The sequence below is a fragment of the Condylura cristata genome, unplaced genomic scaffold (assembly GCF_000260355.1).
Source record: "Condylura cristata isolate star-nosed mole 26May11 unplaced genomic scaffold, ConCri1.0 scaffold00006, whole genome shotgun sequence".
NCBI classification, from domain to species: Eukaryota; Metazoa; Chordata; class Mammalia; order Eulipotyphla; family Talpidae; genus Condylura; species Condylura cristata.
Genome location: NW_004567107.1, coordinates 44,078,808 through 44,094,727, shown reverse-complemented (window position 1 = coordinate 44,094,727; position 15,920 = coordinate 44,078,808). Strand labels below are relative to the sequence as shown.

At 35.6% G+C, this 15,920-nt stretch overlaps 1 protein-coding gene across 1 annotated transcript in view; it reads right to left on the bottom strand.

Moving 5' to 3' along the window:
• Nucleotides 1-15,920, bottom strand: part of KDM4C (lysine (K)-specific demethylase 4C) — a 349,283-nt gene that overhangs the window by 235,191 nt on the left and 98,172 nt on the right. Inside the window, exons 7-8 of the mRNA XM_004677654.2 lie at nucleotides 14,982-15,085; nucleotides 10,673-10,810 (exon numbers count right to left, since the gene is read on the bottom strand). Of these exons, the coding sequence (XP_004677711.1) occupies nucleotides 10,673-10,810; nucleotides 14,982-15,085 (242 nt within the window). The remainder of the gene's footprint in view (nucleotides 1-10,672; nucleotides 10,811-14,981; nucleotides 15,086-15,920) is intronic.

The following is a 15,920-nucleotide window of genomic DNA, read 5'->3' as shown; positions in this document are numbered from 1 at the left end:
GTTTTAGCTTATTCATTTAGAAAGAGGTAAAAAAATAATAATAATATTACTGACCACAGTTTGCAAGGGGTAAAAAGCACAGCAAGTTAAAAGTAATAAGCATGGCTAAAATAGAAAAAGAAGTAAGTGCTAGGATTATGTATTATAGTACACTTTTTTAGGGCCTGCCTAACTGAAGATACCTTCCTCTTTGAATTGACTAAGATTCTAAATCTTTTAATTGCAAAGGTGTAGAACTGTTAAAACAGTAATAAAGATACTTTCTTTACCCTTTATTGTATTTCATTTTGTTTATCAAAAATGTACTCAGCTATTACCTTATTTACTCTGAGTTTTCTGCCTGAGAATGAGTCTGGCAGTGGCACCACAAGAGCTCCTATAGCTTTAAAACTCTGAGTAATCTCACAGTAGGTTCCGATCAGCAGTTCCAGAAAGACTCACCTTCTAACACCTGCTCAAAGCAGAGGGAGGACAGACTGCAGATCTACAGATTTAAAAAGTTAACTATAGTCACTGACCTCAATGTAAGTCCATTAAAAATTTCTTTTGCTTCAAAGATTAAATGATCAAGTAAGACATTTACATCAAAGCTTAAAACTGGAAATTCTCACATCAGCATAAAACAGATATCTTGAAGGGAAGGAAACAATGACCATGGCTGGAGTGTCTGATTTAAGAAATACTAATTCACATTCAGTTTTTGCACTAGAAAGAAAAATCACCATGTGGCTGGGTCAATAGTATGGATCTCTTGTGTAATTTCCCCAAGTTCTCCTTTAACTAGTTTTTTCTCTAAGTTAGCACATTTTATAATAATTTAAAAAAAACTGTGATCTTTTGGGCAAGGTCTTAAGAACAACAATCAGCAAGTAGATCATTAAGTTATCAAGTGAACCAAACTGCTAGCGAGCAAGCAGTAGTGCCTACATTCTAATGTGGTCCTTCAACTTCCAAATTGTGCTCTTTACACTTCTTCATGTTGCCTTTCAATTCATGTATGGACATTTCTAATAGGTTTTTTAATCAATTAGGAAAGCATTTTAAACTCTGCAAGGCAGATTGATTTTTCCCCAAAGACAGTTACTCTTGGTAGAAGAACTGACTGTATTCATAAGGCCCACATTTTCTTTTTCTTGCTGTAGCTACAAACCTTCAAATTGGAAAGGAAAAAAGGAAATCCTTTCCTGATTTGAAATGTTAGGTTTCATCACCTGAGTTGAGGTGATTAATTCAGTTTTTTAAATGGATTTCAGGTACAGGCTGGAAAGCTTCAAGTTCTCAGAAGAAAAATTTTAAATGTGGTAAATTTAAACATTACATTTATACATAAATTACATTTATTTTTTCTTTAGTTTGCTTTATTTTTTATATATCTATTTACAATATTGTTTACTTTATAAAAATGTTTACTTCCCTCTTCCCCCTCCCATCATCACCACTGCCTCCCACATTCCTCCCTCTTTCTGATCCCTCTCTTTCCCCCTCTCCTGTAGAATCTTTCTGGTTTATAATTGTCTATTTGTTTTTGTATTGCTTTATATCACAATAACAATACATTTTCCCTCCTGCCTTATTTGGTTCTCTTAAATTCTTTCTATAAGTGAAACCATTTTTCTTTTTCTTTCTGACTTATTTCACTGAATATAATCCCTTCTAGTTCCACCCATGCTGCTGCAAATGGAATGAATTTATCTTTTCTGATTGCTGAATAGCATTCCATTACCTATATATGACAATCACATCTTCTTGATCCAATCATCTAGTTTTGGACATTTGTGTGGTTTCCAGGATTTACCTATTGTAAGTAGTGCTATGATAAACACAGGGGTGCTTGTATTTTTTGAATTAATGTTTTTGTGTTATAATTATTCTATTCTATGTGGCAGAGCTGTTGTGAATGTTTTTAATGAATTCGAGTAAAAACAAATTACCAGATCTTTTGAGGTCTGGGGTCACCTGAAGATGTCAAACATATACAGGAGAGAATCATTCTAAATCCCTTGAAAGTGATCTCACAAATCACATACTTGGCAGAGTTCTATTTAATCCATCATAGCCCAGGAGGTGAGTCCAGATGGATACAACACATTAAGGGTCAACCTCATGCCTCCAAGTTCAGTCATCATCCTCATTTTATACAATACCCCAACTTTTTGGTTTGGGAAAGGGGGTTAGTAGAACAAAGAAGATATGAGTTTATTTCTGAATGTTCCCCATGACAGAGATGGCATGAAGTCATACATATAAAGTGCCCTGGACAAAGTAGTAGATAATAGAAGTTGACTATTATAATGCTATCAAATTACATAAAAGGAGACAGGCTTAAAGACATGCTCAAAAATTCAATCACTCTTAGGGTACAGGCAAATTAAAACTCAAAAACAGACAATATCTTGATTTACAGTTAGTAACTAAACATTAATGCTCTAAACCATATATCTACTTCCATTCAAATACCTTACTCCAGAAAATTTAACAATAAATGGAATTAGGCTCCTTAGTTGAGGCCCCAAATATCTCTCCTAACAGTCCTATATACATATATTAATGAACTGACTTTCTACTATAATATTTAAAGTCTCAGATTTTCTGAATCCTATAACTTAATACTTCATCAAAATAAAATGGGATCATAATATCAATAATTTTCCTCTTACAACCTTTTCCAGATATACAAATACTAACTCCCCAGTCAGAATACAAGCGCTTAAGAACATGCCTTCATGTAATTTTACTCCCCACGTTATATTTTCTCTGCTCTACTTCAAGCTATATGAAAGAAGCACAGCAGAACCATGTATCAGCATCACTAAGTTATACCACCAGGACCTACCAACCAGAAACAAAGTAGAGGTAAAAATAAAAAAAGAATATAAAATCCCTATGCTCATTAACCTTATATTATATATGTTGTACTAGACACTTAAAATTAGACTGTCAACAACTGTTAAATGAGCAATGTGCACAACAGTTTACATTTTCTTTTCTTCACATGTCATAATAATATAGAACTGTCACTATACTGGTATTTTGTGACATAAAACATACTAAAATATAACCTAGAGACTCACTGTTAAAGTGATTTCTGATTGTTTTAATAAAAACTGTCTAATATTAAAGATTTTGGGGGGGAAGGATCCTACCTGATTTAAGACATACTAAATTTAATATAAGAGAAGGAATGAAATATAAAATAAAATGAACCCATATCATGGTTCTTGTATGCAAGACAATTTAATAGTTGAAATCCCTTCCAGATTAAAGGGAAATCAATTTCAAAATTCTATCATCTCTTTTTAAACTTGTTCAAACGTTTGAGGATTCAAATGTCAGAATGCTTTAAAATTACATAGTGAAAAAACACTCCTGGAGTTCATAAGAGAACATTCCCAGCTCTGCAGTACAATTTTTCAACCTTCTGGCATAGCGTATTAATAGATTATTGCTTAAAATAAAATAAATGCAAAATGAGAGATACCATTTTGTAGTCACTAGATACTATCATTTTTTCTAAGAAGATAAGATTATTTATCATGCCATAGATAAGTCTCTCACACTGCACACACTGTCATAAATACACTACTTCTGATGGTGTGGGTTAGATATGACTGTCCCCAAGACAATGATTCTTTTTTACTCAAGAAAATCAGTACAGTAAATAACTTTTCTTCCCTTGGAGACAATCACAGTGCTTGAGGCTGCTACAACACAAAAACAAAATATCTTCACAAATGTCTCCAAACAGTCAAGCTGAAAATCTAAGCCAAAGTTTCATTTAACAGCCTGTCAGTTTTTTGATGTGAAGCTAATGAATGCAGTGGCAAACAAATCCATCAAACCTAACATCAAAACAACTGCACTTCATTCCACCAAACGGAAAAATGAAATACAACCTGCAGGCCAGCTCTTTGATCCAAGCTAGCCAGGAAGTAGGCCTGTGAGGGCCACCACAGCTGCCGCACAGAAGTAATCATGGACTCCATTTCACCACAGAAAGAAGGAATGCTCCAGAAATGGAAAAAAGACATCTCAAATATGCACTAATATCTCATTTCAATTGTTAAGCTGTTACATATTTTTAAATCTTTACCAGAAAAAAAAAGATATATATATAGCATTTCATTCTAGACTAATGTTCAAAGCTATAAAGATGCCTAAAATAAATGACTGAATGGTAACTTCCACTCACACTGTAGCTTTGCAAATGGAGTTTTATTAAAAGCCATTCTGCTTGTTATGAAAGCTCCCAGAAGACCAAAAAAAAAAAGCCTTTCCTCCTTGTACATTCATGTAATACAATGCCTGCTGCAGAGGAGGAACTTGCTGAGCCTGCAACAAAGCTGAATACTACCTATGTCAGAGGCAAATGCGTGTGTGACTAACTAGAACATTTCTCTTATTTTTAGTAAAAATCTTACTTCAGATTAGTTAAATGGAGAAAAATTATATAATGGCCTTCCCAGATAGGTAGGTCCTCTTAAAGCAATATATTTTTTTTTTTTTAACTAGAGCTTCATATAGGATTTGGCTACACTGACAGTCCTCAACTTACAATGGCTTGGTTGACAATTATTCATCTTTACAGTGGTATGAAAGCACAGGCACACCATAATATAGTAGAAATCATATATTAATTTTGATCTCTTCCTACTAGCAATATGCAGTGTAATACTCTTTTGTGATGCAAGTCTCAGATCCCAATCAGCTGTATGATCATAAGGGCAAATAGCTGATACTCTACAGACTGGTTTTCAGTACAGTACTCAATAAATTACATGAGTCAATGCTTTACTGTAAAAAAGGTTTTGTGTTAAGAACTGGTGTTCTGAGCATGTTTAAATAAGCAAGATTTAGCTATGGCATTCAGCAGGTTATATATATTAAATGCATTTTTGACTAATGACATTTTCAATTTATAATTTTCAACTTTATCAGATGCAACACTGTCATAAGTAAAGAAGAATTATGCTATATTTTGCAGGTCAAGGCAAAAGAGAAATGAATGATCCTTACTGAAGAGGAAAGAAGAGAAGAGAAGAAAAGAAAATCAAAGAGAAATGAGAGGAAGAGGACAAACCTGGGGTAACAGATTTTCGGAAACAGACTCTGATCAATTCCTATTAAAGCAATGAGACAACATTACTGACTTCTACCTATGCCTGTCTTACACAATCTATATACCAAAAAAAGCAGCTATATGAAAGATGAATCTGGATAGATACTATAAAAGGGGGCCACCTGCATACATGTGAGAGAGAAAAAAACACACCAGGAAATATACAGGCAATGGAATAACCACAAAATAATAATGTTATCAAGAATAGCCCTTTTGCCCACCTGTAACTATGCAGGTCTCTCTTTTAGCTGCCTGTCCCTTTCAGAGGTGGCCCTTGCTGCCCATTTATGTCTATGCAAGTATCTTTTATTCTTTTCCCTTTTTTATAAGAAACCTACACTTTTGAATATTAAAAAAATATATATTAATTATCCAGAGACTTGAGAAGTGGAAGGCAAATAATTGCACTTAACACAAATAATGGAGTAAGAATTCTAATCCATGGTAGCCATCTCTTAAATTCAGGTAAGGTTTCTTGAACAAACATCATCTAACAGCAGGTATTAATACATTCAAATGAAACCCACAGAAACCTGTCGTCACACTCTGGGACACCAACAGAAGTCAAGTAGTCAACAACAAAAGAAGCAGTCCTTGAATCTTTGGCAGGCCTAACTCTCTACTCTCACTTTTGTGCTACCATCGAACAGGTTCTATATAGTACATGTGTGGTTATCATACATAGACACTAGGTGCTTTGGCAAATAGCATACAGATATTAATTGGGGAAAAATGGAACTTTATCCTATCCACATTAGTCACTTGATGGGACAAATAGATCCTTTCTGACCAAAGCCAAAATTATTGCCAATATATCAGTGAGCCTAAAGGCTACCTTTTCAAAACCTAGAATTTTCTTTTTGGAGTCTGTGTAGAAAAGAGGCAGGAATGGTTTCGAGTAAAGTTAGCCCACTGACGCAATGGGACCCAGATGAGGGTTCTGCTCCAGTTCCACTCTCAGCCAAGGAAACAAGAAGATGGCTAAGGTGTCAGTGCTGGAGAATCCAAGCTTTTCCCATTGCCCTTTCTGGTCTGAAATCAACTTCAAGTGCAGTGAGGCCCTGACAGACACCCTGAAATTCCAATTGACAGTGAGGGATTTGATCAAATCCTAGATTCTGTGCTGACCAGCCTTGCCCCAGAAGGAAGATACATGTTCTTTCAGATCAATGCCTCCAACCCATCCCTGTGGCTGTGTGCTGTGTGCTGTGGCTATCCTCACCATCTGCACCTATCATAGACGAGAGTTAATGTGCATCACCTCAATGAGTACCCCAAGACTGAGCTCAAAATGTGCAAGAGAACCTGCCCTCAAAGTTTGACTTCTCTCAGCTTAAGTGGAACATCTTTGCCTCAAACCCCTGAGGTAATCTGCTTCCATATCAACTAGGACAACATGAACAAGTTGGAAGCCTTAGAGAACCCCCTAACAATCAAGGGGCAACATCTATCTGCAAGAATCTTGTTCTACCTTGGCCTAGTCATGACATCTGGGAGGGACAACTAGAGCTCTCCAAGAGCCATAGGCTAGGTAGAGGAGGACTTTGGGATAATCAACAATTTCTAAGACAAACAAAGCTAGCCCCAAAGAAAAAGGAGGTCTCAAATCTCTCCCAGCCCTGGACTAAAAGGATCACTTCACGTTCACTACCCAGGTCTGTTAAGAAGTAGGTACTTCAGTTCTGAATTGTTTCTGATTTCTATCCTTTCTCTTTTGCACACACAAACTATAGATTCCACCTGCAGGTCACTGTGCCACCATGCTTCCATGAGAACCACTGACCAAAAGTTCTTCCAACAGACCTCCTCAAGCCCAGTCTGTCTGGGAGAAGAATCTTGATCAATGCCTGGCAAAATTTTTGCCCTACTGGGTCAAAGAATTTGTAATTCCTTTCCTTTCCTTTCCAGATCCATTCATTTTTTCTGGACTACTGTCCTCCGAGGACGATTTCAATCTAACAGCCACTAGAAAACTCTTCCCAAAGGTAAGATCAACAGAATGCTGAGGATTGATGGTTGAATCTCCTACTGGTAACAATCACCTTCATGTTTTCTCTTAACTGGATCTGGCTTGCCCTAAAGGCTGCCATGATGAAGAGATAAAATGTTGTAGGAGCCTTTGAGTGTGGTCTCAGTGTGAGAACTCAGCCTGTGGCTGCTCTAACTTGCCTTCTGCTAAATACCTCATGCTCCCAGAGTCCACAGAGTGACTACGGACAAGAAAAGCAGCAGGAACCCTGAAAATCTTTCTTTGCCCTATCATGCTCTCAGGTATACCCTATTCCCAACCTACTATATGGATGCTGCTTGTAACTACAGTTTTGTATATTAAAAGGATTATATATTAAACATGTTTGGCCAGTCTTGAAAGGCATTTCATCTAAAAGAAAAAAAAATAGGCTTTTGTAACAGCTCTTGTCTGACTCACATTAAAATTCTTGGTTTGTATTACATGAAATATAATCAGTAAAGCCCCAAACATTCTGCCAAATTAAGTAACACTGTATCACAAGTACTTTATCAGGTGCTTTAACATAAACAAATCAACCAGGTGGCAAGTATAGCAGATGCCTTTCTTAGTGTTTTAACTATGAAGCAGCACAGTGTTGTTTTTTTTAAATTATCATTCCCAAAAGCACATTTCATTATCACTTTTAGTAGATATCACTTAGAACAAACTGAAGAAGACAAAGAATTAAGACAAATAAATTTACGCATTCCTAAAGCTAAGTCTTTTACATGCAATTCATAAGTAATCTACTATATTTTATATTTGTCTCCAACAAAATGCAAAAACTAATAACCCAGCTCAAAATTTTCCTACAAATAAAAAATCACATTATGTACATATGCACACATACATACAAAATATAGCAAACTTGTAAGAAACAAACCTGGAGATTAAAAGAAGTGTGTTTCAAATAAATGATAAAGCTACCAATATGTGCAAAAAAATGCCAGTACAGCACACTATAATGTAACAGAACTTATTAAGAATTGTCAAGGGGGAAAAATTTCAAAGAAAACATTATTATTATATTTAACTTTAAAAAGCATAAAAATATGTGAGGGAAATATTCAAAACGGTACCTCTTACACGTTTAAGTTCCCTGCTTTTATACAGAATAACTAAAAGTAGTTATCTGATTCTAAGTAGATTCCTAATTATAGCAAAATCAATTATTAATTGAAACCCTTGGTAGTAGTCAAAATGTCCCCCACACCCCTGTCCACCTCAATGCCCCCCAATAAGATAAAGATATACTAATTTCTAAAATCTGTACAAATGTGCTATCTTACATATCAAAAGGGATTTAGCAGAGTGCTTGTTCTGAAATATAAGATTCAACATGCAAGGATCCAAGAGAAGCCTCTAGGCACAGAGGGGGCTGAAAAGCAGAAAGGAACTCTGTCCTATGACTACAAGAGTTCTGAACTGTTTTGAAGTTAGCCAGTAGGGATGAAAGAGAAGGAAAGAGATTCATCCACAGTCTCCAGTAAAAGAAAAAAAAGAAAACACCACAGCATTGCAAACACCATGATTTTTGCTTAGTTTGATAAGACCAATGTCAGCGCTATTACCTACAGAATTATGATACAGTAAATGGGTACTGTATTAAAAACTACTTTGTTACAGCAACAACAGAAAACAAATAATACATTCTCTCAGAAGGACAAACTCACCAAAAACAAGGGAAGAGTGAATATTTAAAAATACCTAAAACACATGTAATTAAGACAAGCTTAAAGTGGCACAGACAACACTGAACATTTTATACCCTAGTAAAATACAAGATCCAAACCAGAAATCAACCTTAACTAATCCAAATGATATAAATCACATACCCTGAACATTACATAAGAATTCCTTTCCAAACCTTATACATTAAAAAGATATTTCTAATTTAAATGGAAGTAACAAAACAATTAATGTCTTTCTTAATGTTCTGTGACTAACTAGAAGTAAACGATCCCTTCAGATCCCTGCCTCCTCCACTACAGTGCCCTGCTTCTAACAAACAATTCACCATTCTAGGCTCTGTCAGTCAAGATGTCAGAGGATGATGACAATCAATCTCTCACATCTACTTTCACCCACTCCTACAAAGAAATGTGAAAACACACCCCAAACATCTGTGTGAAATGCATTTAAGATACCTTAGCCTAGAGGAGAAGCTATTACGGCCAATACCATGAATTAGATCTGAAAACTATAGTAAACAAGCACCAAGTAATTTTTCTAGTGACTCTGAGCAGCTGTGATAGCTGACTCACTCTGTCAATGATTAAAGATGCAAACCATAAAATAACACACCTTGTTACCACCTCGAGGCTATGACTATTTCAAGCATTTCAAGCAGGTACAAGCATTACATTTCTACAAAAGTAGTCAGCCAAGTACATGCACTGAGCTTTCTTCTTTTTATTAGGTTTATTGTAATATGCAAGATGTATAATAGAAAGAAGTCATTCAGGTCCATTCCTTTCTAAATCACCCCTCATAAATAGAAATTACTCAGAACAGGAGTCTTCTAATAGCAGAAACTTTCTTTTATGTGAAGAATTCATTCAAATACTTCCCAGGCTAACAGAGAGCTAATACGTTTAATACATTATGTGATTTTTCTAAATATACACATAAACCCAAAATTATCTACTCTGAATGTATTTCTATCCATTGTACCCAATAGTTCTGTGTGTAAATTTTACCTAATTAGAATGAATAACAGAGAAACACCATACAGTGGCTAAAATAAACTGTATGTATCATTTTCTAGTAAATCTATATCTATTTTACATACTCTGTAAAACAGTTTCATTTGGAAGCTGTCCTCTGCTAGCCAACACCTTTGCCTCAAAAAGCACAGGAAAGGAAGCTAACTAATAGAATCCACCATTACTTTGAAGATGTTCTCTATTTCACACCACAGGGGGAAATTAATTAAATTTAACAGAAGTTGCTGCTTGTGAATGAAAATACACAGTATGTGAATTAAATGAAATATACTAGGCAAAAAATACAAAATTTTACACCAAATTTAACATGAAGATAAATTCCTTGTTAAAATGAGTTCTACATCAAGAAATTCATTTCTGCAATCAGGACAGTTTAAATCATTTCTTCTTACTATCCTCCCTCATTCTCTAGTTACAATTTTATCAGACACTTTCCTCTGTAAATAGTTATTTATTCCTAAACCCATGGACTGACTTCTAATATGGAGAGATCCAAGTGTACCTAACATGAAACCACAGGGAGCAACCAGAAAGTCTTGCAAAAAACCAATTGGTGACCTTAAGAAAAAAAGCAAACAGCAGTTGCATAAAATTACCTTTCAAGGTAAAGTGTTCCATATTAATCCTAAAACAAAAACATAGCTACAAATCATAATACAGCCTCTGTAAAATAAATATATCTATTCTGAAATAAATTATCATGATGAGAGCACACAACATCAATAAGGAAAAAAAAATATTGTATATAATCTTAACTTTTCCACTACAATAACCAGGATACACATTTAATTTATATTTTATTTATGAACCATAACTTACCAATTTAGCAATTTTTCCATAGTCAATCCATCTGACAGTAGCAAAATTTGTAGATTCTGCACAGTTGAAACCATGATTAAAACCAGCATGGTAGCCATAAGGGAAAGTGATCATAAATTCTCCAGCCTCCTGGGTTATCTACAGGGTAAAATACATAGAATATTTTCCAATTATATGCTTTCCCAAGTTGCAAACACAATTAAAATAGACTTCCTCTTTTAAAAAACAAGGAAAACATGCCTTGCTACCAAGTAATTCCAACATAAGTCCCCCAAATCTTTTCATAACTTTTCAGGAAACTTAAAAGATAATTTTAAACAAGTACTGAACTTAAGGAAATATATTGAAAAGTATTAACTTTTCCAATAACCCACTAGTTCAATCATTAAATCCATAATCAAAAACACTATATTTAATTTGCAAATGTCTTTAAGATATTACAATGTCTTGTTCGCATTAGCAACCAATCTGCTTATTTTATCACAGTGTATATGTCTTAATACTTTAAAAATTCACTTTACTGGATTTCTATTATAAGTCATATAATTAACATGTTTTAAGCTAGAGATACAAAAACTTTGATAATGCACGCCAAACAGACTTTATTATGAATTTTTGTTTGCTAAAGAGTTGATGGTATTCACCAAAGTATTCATCCATAATTCTTAAAATGCATACAACTAAGTGTATTCCAATTAACAGAAAAATTCTGTGTATGTACATGTATGAGTGTAATCAAAAATAAAATAAAATGGGCAAATGTATAAGGAAAAGCAAACACTAAAAAATGCATTTATTCCATTGCTATTTTTTAAAATAAAAATATGTGGCTTTTTATAATTACAAAAAAGCACAAAATATACCATGAGCATACAAAAAATAGTGAAATTAAATTTTTCAGTGTTTTTTTTAATTTGCGCAAACTGTACTAGATTTATTACTCACTAGTTCAGTCACTATGGTTACTTTCATTCCTAAAGTATCAAGAAATGAACATATGAATATGTGCACCAACAGGTGCATATAATGAAATTCAATTGACAATTCAGAGATGTGAAAATGCGATTTGGAGTTATTTTCTTTTCCAACAATTCTGAGTTTTAGGTCATCATTCCCTCCCCCATTTCACCATAGCCAGTTTCACTCAACTCTCAGCAGTTGAGTGACAACTTACCTTCCACCTAGCAGGCAAAGAATGGCTTATCGGTGTTCAACATGGTTCAAGGTCCATCATTCTGAGTCACAGAAGAACACAGCCTGATTCTCTTTTCATAGTATCACTAAATTTTATCAATTATTATTTTGATTGGAAACTAGGCACTTCTTTGAACTATGTTATAAGGCAAAACTCACCCTGTTCACCTGTTCCTACACTGTAATGGTATGGGAAGAGAACAGAATTGCTGCTACTGGAATAAGGAAATTACCTTTATTGGTTAACAGAATCTTACCTATAATCCTTCTCTATTCTACTGAGAAAATCCTGCTCTTGTAATATTGAAAAAGAGCATTTATTTCATCAAATAAAACTAAATTTTATGCCTCTGTATAATTTCTAGAAACAGGTCAGTTTCAATTAGTCAGAATGTAAGACTAATTTACCCCTTTATACAACAAGCTAAAATGACAGTACAGGTACAGAAACAAGTCCACTTCACTCTAAGACTAAACAAGCAACACAATCCAATATCATGAAAGTTATAGATGCATGTAATTTAAAAGCAAGACGTAACTTTTAAAACGCAATTTTTCATATGAATATGTAGAAATGTACTCATTGGAAAAGGAGAAAAATATGTATTTTTCTAATTGTAAATGCCTACAGGGAAACATCTGGACTGAAGAGGAAGAGTATGTCACTATATAACACAGGCATAGCAAAATGCTTCATATATACTATCTTTTTTCATCCTCATAAGACCTCCACTAAGTAGGCACTATAATTCACCCCATTATCCAGACGATGATGACACCAAGGCTCAGAAATATTATGCAGTTTGTGTAAGTGACAGAATCAGGAATGAACTTGGGAAGTTTAATTCCAAAGCCTATGCTACTCTGCCCAGTGTTGCATTATCGTCATACAATAAGATCCTTGAGTAGTAGTCCTCATCTTAATGAAGTCTATCAAGGTGGAAGTAGAAGTCTTTCATATTTCATATGTCCTCAGAGTCACTGATGTCTCATCATCTGAGGGCTAACATTCTGCCACTACTCACAGAAACCATGAAATGTCCATTCTTCAAAAGACCAGATGAAAGTCTGGTGCATCTAGTGATCCACCAAGTAATACTTCATGACTCACTGCTCAGAAAGGTGTAAAGGGCACCTGCTTCCTCCTCCCCAAATTGAAAGGGAAATTGCAAGCTCCAAAGACCTCCATTTATGGGAAATGAACCATCCTGGTTCCAGCAACTTCAGTTAATGCCCTGTCTAAAAAGCTGTTGTATCAATATTTATTACCAACTTCTAAAACCTATAAAGATTTTTACTTCTTGGGGAACTCTAGTCCACTCTTCCATTGTCTTTGACTATTTCAACTTAAATAATAATACCTGGGCCCTCCCTGGTGGCGCAGTGGGTTAAAGCACAACACTGAGAAGCTGAAGCCACTTCCGCATGAGTTCGATTCCCGCCTGCCCCGGGAATCCACATGGCGTGGCAGACCTCTCCTGGCCCGCCCTCTGTGTACTTCACTGATCTGCCTGTTCTGCTCCCCAGTCTGTCTCTGGTGAATCCTCTCGCTGCCCCTGAGCCTCTGGCCTGTACCCCAGCTCTGTATGCACAAATAAATAAATCTTATTTTTTTTTTAAAGATTTATTTATTTGTGCATACAGAACTAGGGTACAGGCCAGAGGCTCAGGGGCAGTGAGAGGCTTCGCCAGAGACAGAGTGGGGAGTAGAACAGGCAGATCAACGAAGTACACTGCTGAGGGGAGCAGCGGGCGCGTCAGGAGAGGTCTGCCACGCCATGTGGTCACCTCCGGGGCCAGCGGGAATCGAACTCATGCAGAAGTGGCTTTAGGTTCTCGGTGCTGTGCTTTAACCTGCTGTGCCACCAGGGAGGGCCAAATAAATAAATCTTTAAAAAAAATAATAATAATACCTAATCAAGGTCATGTCAACCACCTCAAAGGATCACTGATGATATTCATGACTTAAATGCCTGCTGGGCCATTCCAGGGTGCACAGCCTCTGCCCACTGTACCTGTGATACTGCTACAGCCCATAATCGGCTCCAATCCATACCTGTAGAAGTCCCCCCACAGTATGTCTCAGAAATATACATTTTTTGTCATGAGTAAAAGTATGTGAGTAGACCAGTGGAGAGAGCATTCTTGTTACACAAGAGAAGTATGGTGCATTTATGACTTATGCATAGATGGTTTCTGAGGGAGCAAAAACCACAAGTTGAAGAATGAGTCTTGGTACTTGCAAAAATTCTGCTTTGAACAAAACCAAATATGGGGGAAGGAGTGGGAGAGAGACTTCAAGGAGCTGAGATAAAGAAGTTAAAGATTCAGTCACAAATGAAAAGTTTCTAAGGTAAAAAACAGCAAGGATTATGGGAGGAAAAGTCAAATAAAAAATGGAGAGAGAAGAGCTATTTTTTTAATGTTTCTGCAAGCAGCTAAGTACTTAATTCTCCTCCAACTGAGGAAAGGCTTTTATTTATCGTCAAAAGCTTTTTCATTTCAGTTTCTTCACATAAAAATGTTCATACTCTGTAATATTCTGACCCAATATCTACCAATAGGCACTAAAAAAGAGGGATCTAGCATGTACTGAGTCTTACAGAACTTAATCTTCAGAAATACTCCAAAGAAGCACTATCTCATTATTAAATCATCATACCACTTTATCCATAATGAAATCTCAATTGTATTATGCTCAAATGTGTTTAGAAGCAAAATACTGGTACCACAATCATTAATTCTAACTCACCAAACTGCTAATAGTAATTGCTCTGTATTCTTTTTACTAAATAAATCATATAGATATAAATTATGTTGCTCAAATAAAAGTAGCAAAAATACTACTTCTTATCTTGTTGAATGTGCAATATTTCACTGTCAAATTGTTATAAGTGAACAGTATAAATCTCTAGTAAATGTACTCTGGAATAAAAGTAATTTCAAATTAGTATTCAGATAAATTATTGTTATGTTAATAAAATGAGTTTGAATTTTTCACCCCACATCTTAAAAATGCTACTGGAAGTTAAAGCTATATTAACTAACATTAAATGTATCAGAAACACAAATACTATACACACAATGAATTTGTTTAAGAGTAATGATAATATACCTTGTCAAAGGGAATACCATATTTCTTCAATACTGAAGGAGATATCAGTGTCATCTTGTGACGAAGAAATGCATCACACCCTTGAGAACTGCTTGGGAAAAATCCTAAATGGAAACAATAAATATAAGAAGTAATACATTGATTAATATAAAACTTCAGATAGTTTTTTGGGTTTTTTTAAAAGATTTATTTATTTATTCATACAGAACTGGGGTATAGGCCAGAGATGTGGAGGGTGAGAGAATTCACCAGAGACAGAGTGGGGAGCAGAACAGGCAGAATGACCAAGTACACTGCTGAGGGGAGCAGTGGGCGGGACAGGAGAGGTCTGCCTCACCATGTGGATCTCCTCCGGGGCAGGTGGGAATCGAACTCATGTGGAAGTGGTTTAAGCTTCTTAGTGCAGTGCTTTAACCTGCTGCACCACCAGGAAGGGCCAAATTTCAGATAGTTTTTTAACTTATTTTCTATTACTAGAATTGTCCGTAAAAAAAAAATCCTGGGCTTTAGAGGGAAAACTTTTTAAATATTAAGTATATATTTACATCATAAAAGTTAGACTTCTTTACACAAAAATCTACCAAGAATTATTTTCATAACATAGAGAGGAATTTCTCACTTTAGATTCCTAGGAGCTATCATTCCACAAGCACAGAATACAGTAGACAGAGCAGTTTCCCTCTTTCCCTCCTTAATTTGTTTCTTCTGGTCAGTTTAAAACAGTTAACACCTGGGCCATCTCCAGTGGAGCAACAAGATAAAACATAGCACTGTGAAGCTACCAAAGCCACCACAGCATGAGTTCGATCCCCAGCCAGGGAGATGACCCACATGATGTAGCAGACCCCTGCTGACCCACCCGCTACTTCCCTCAGCAGTATACTTCATCAATCTGCCTGTTTTGCTCTCCACTCTGTCTCTGGTGAATCCTCTCACCCC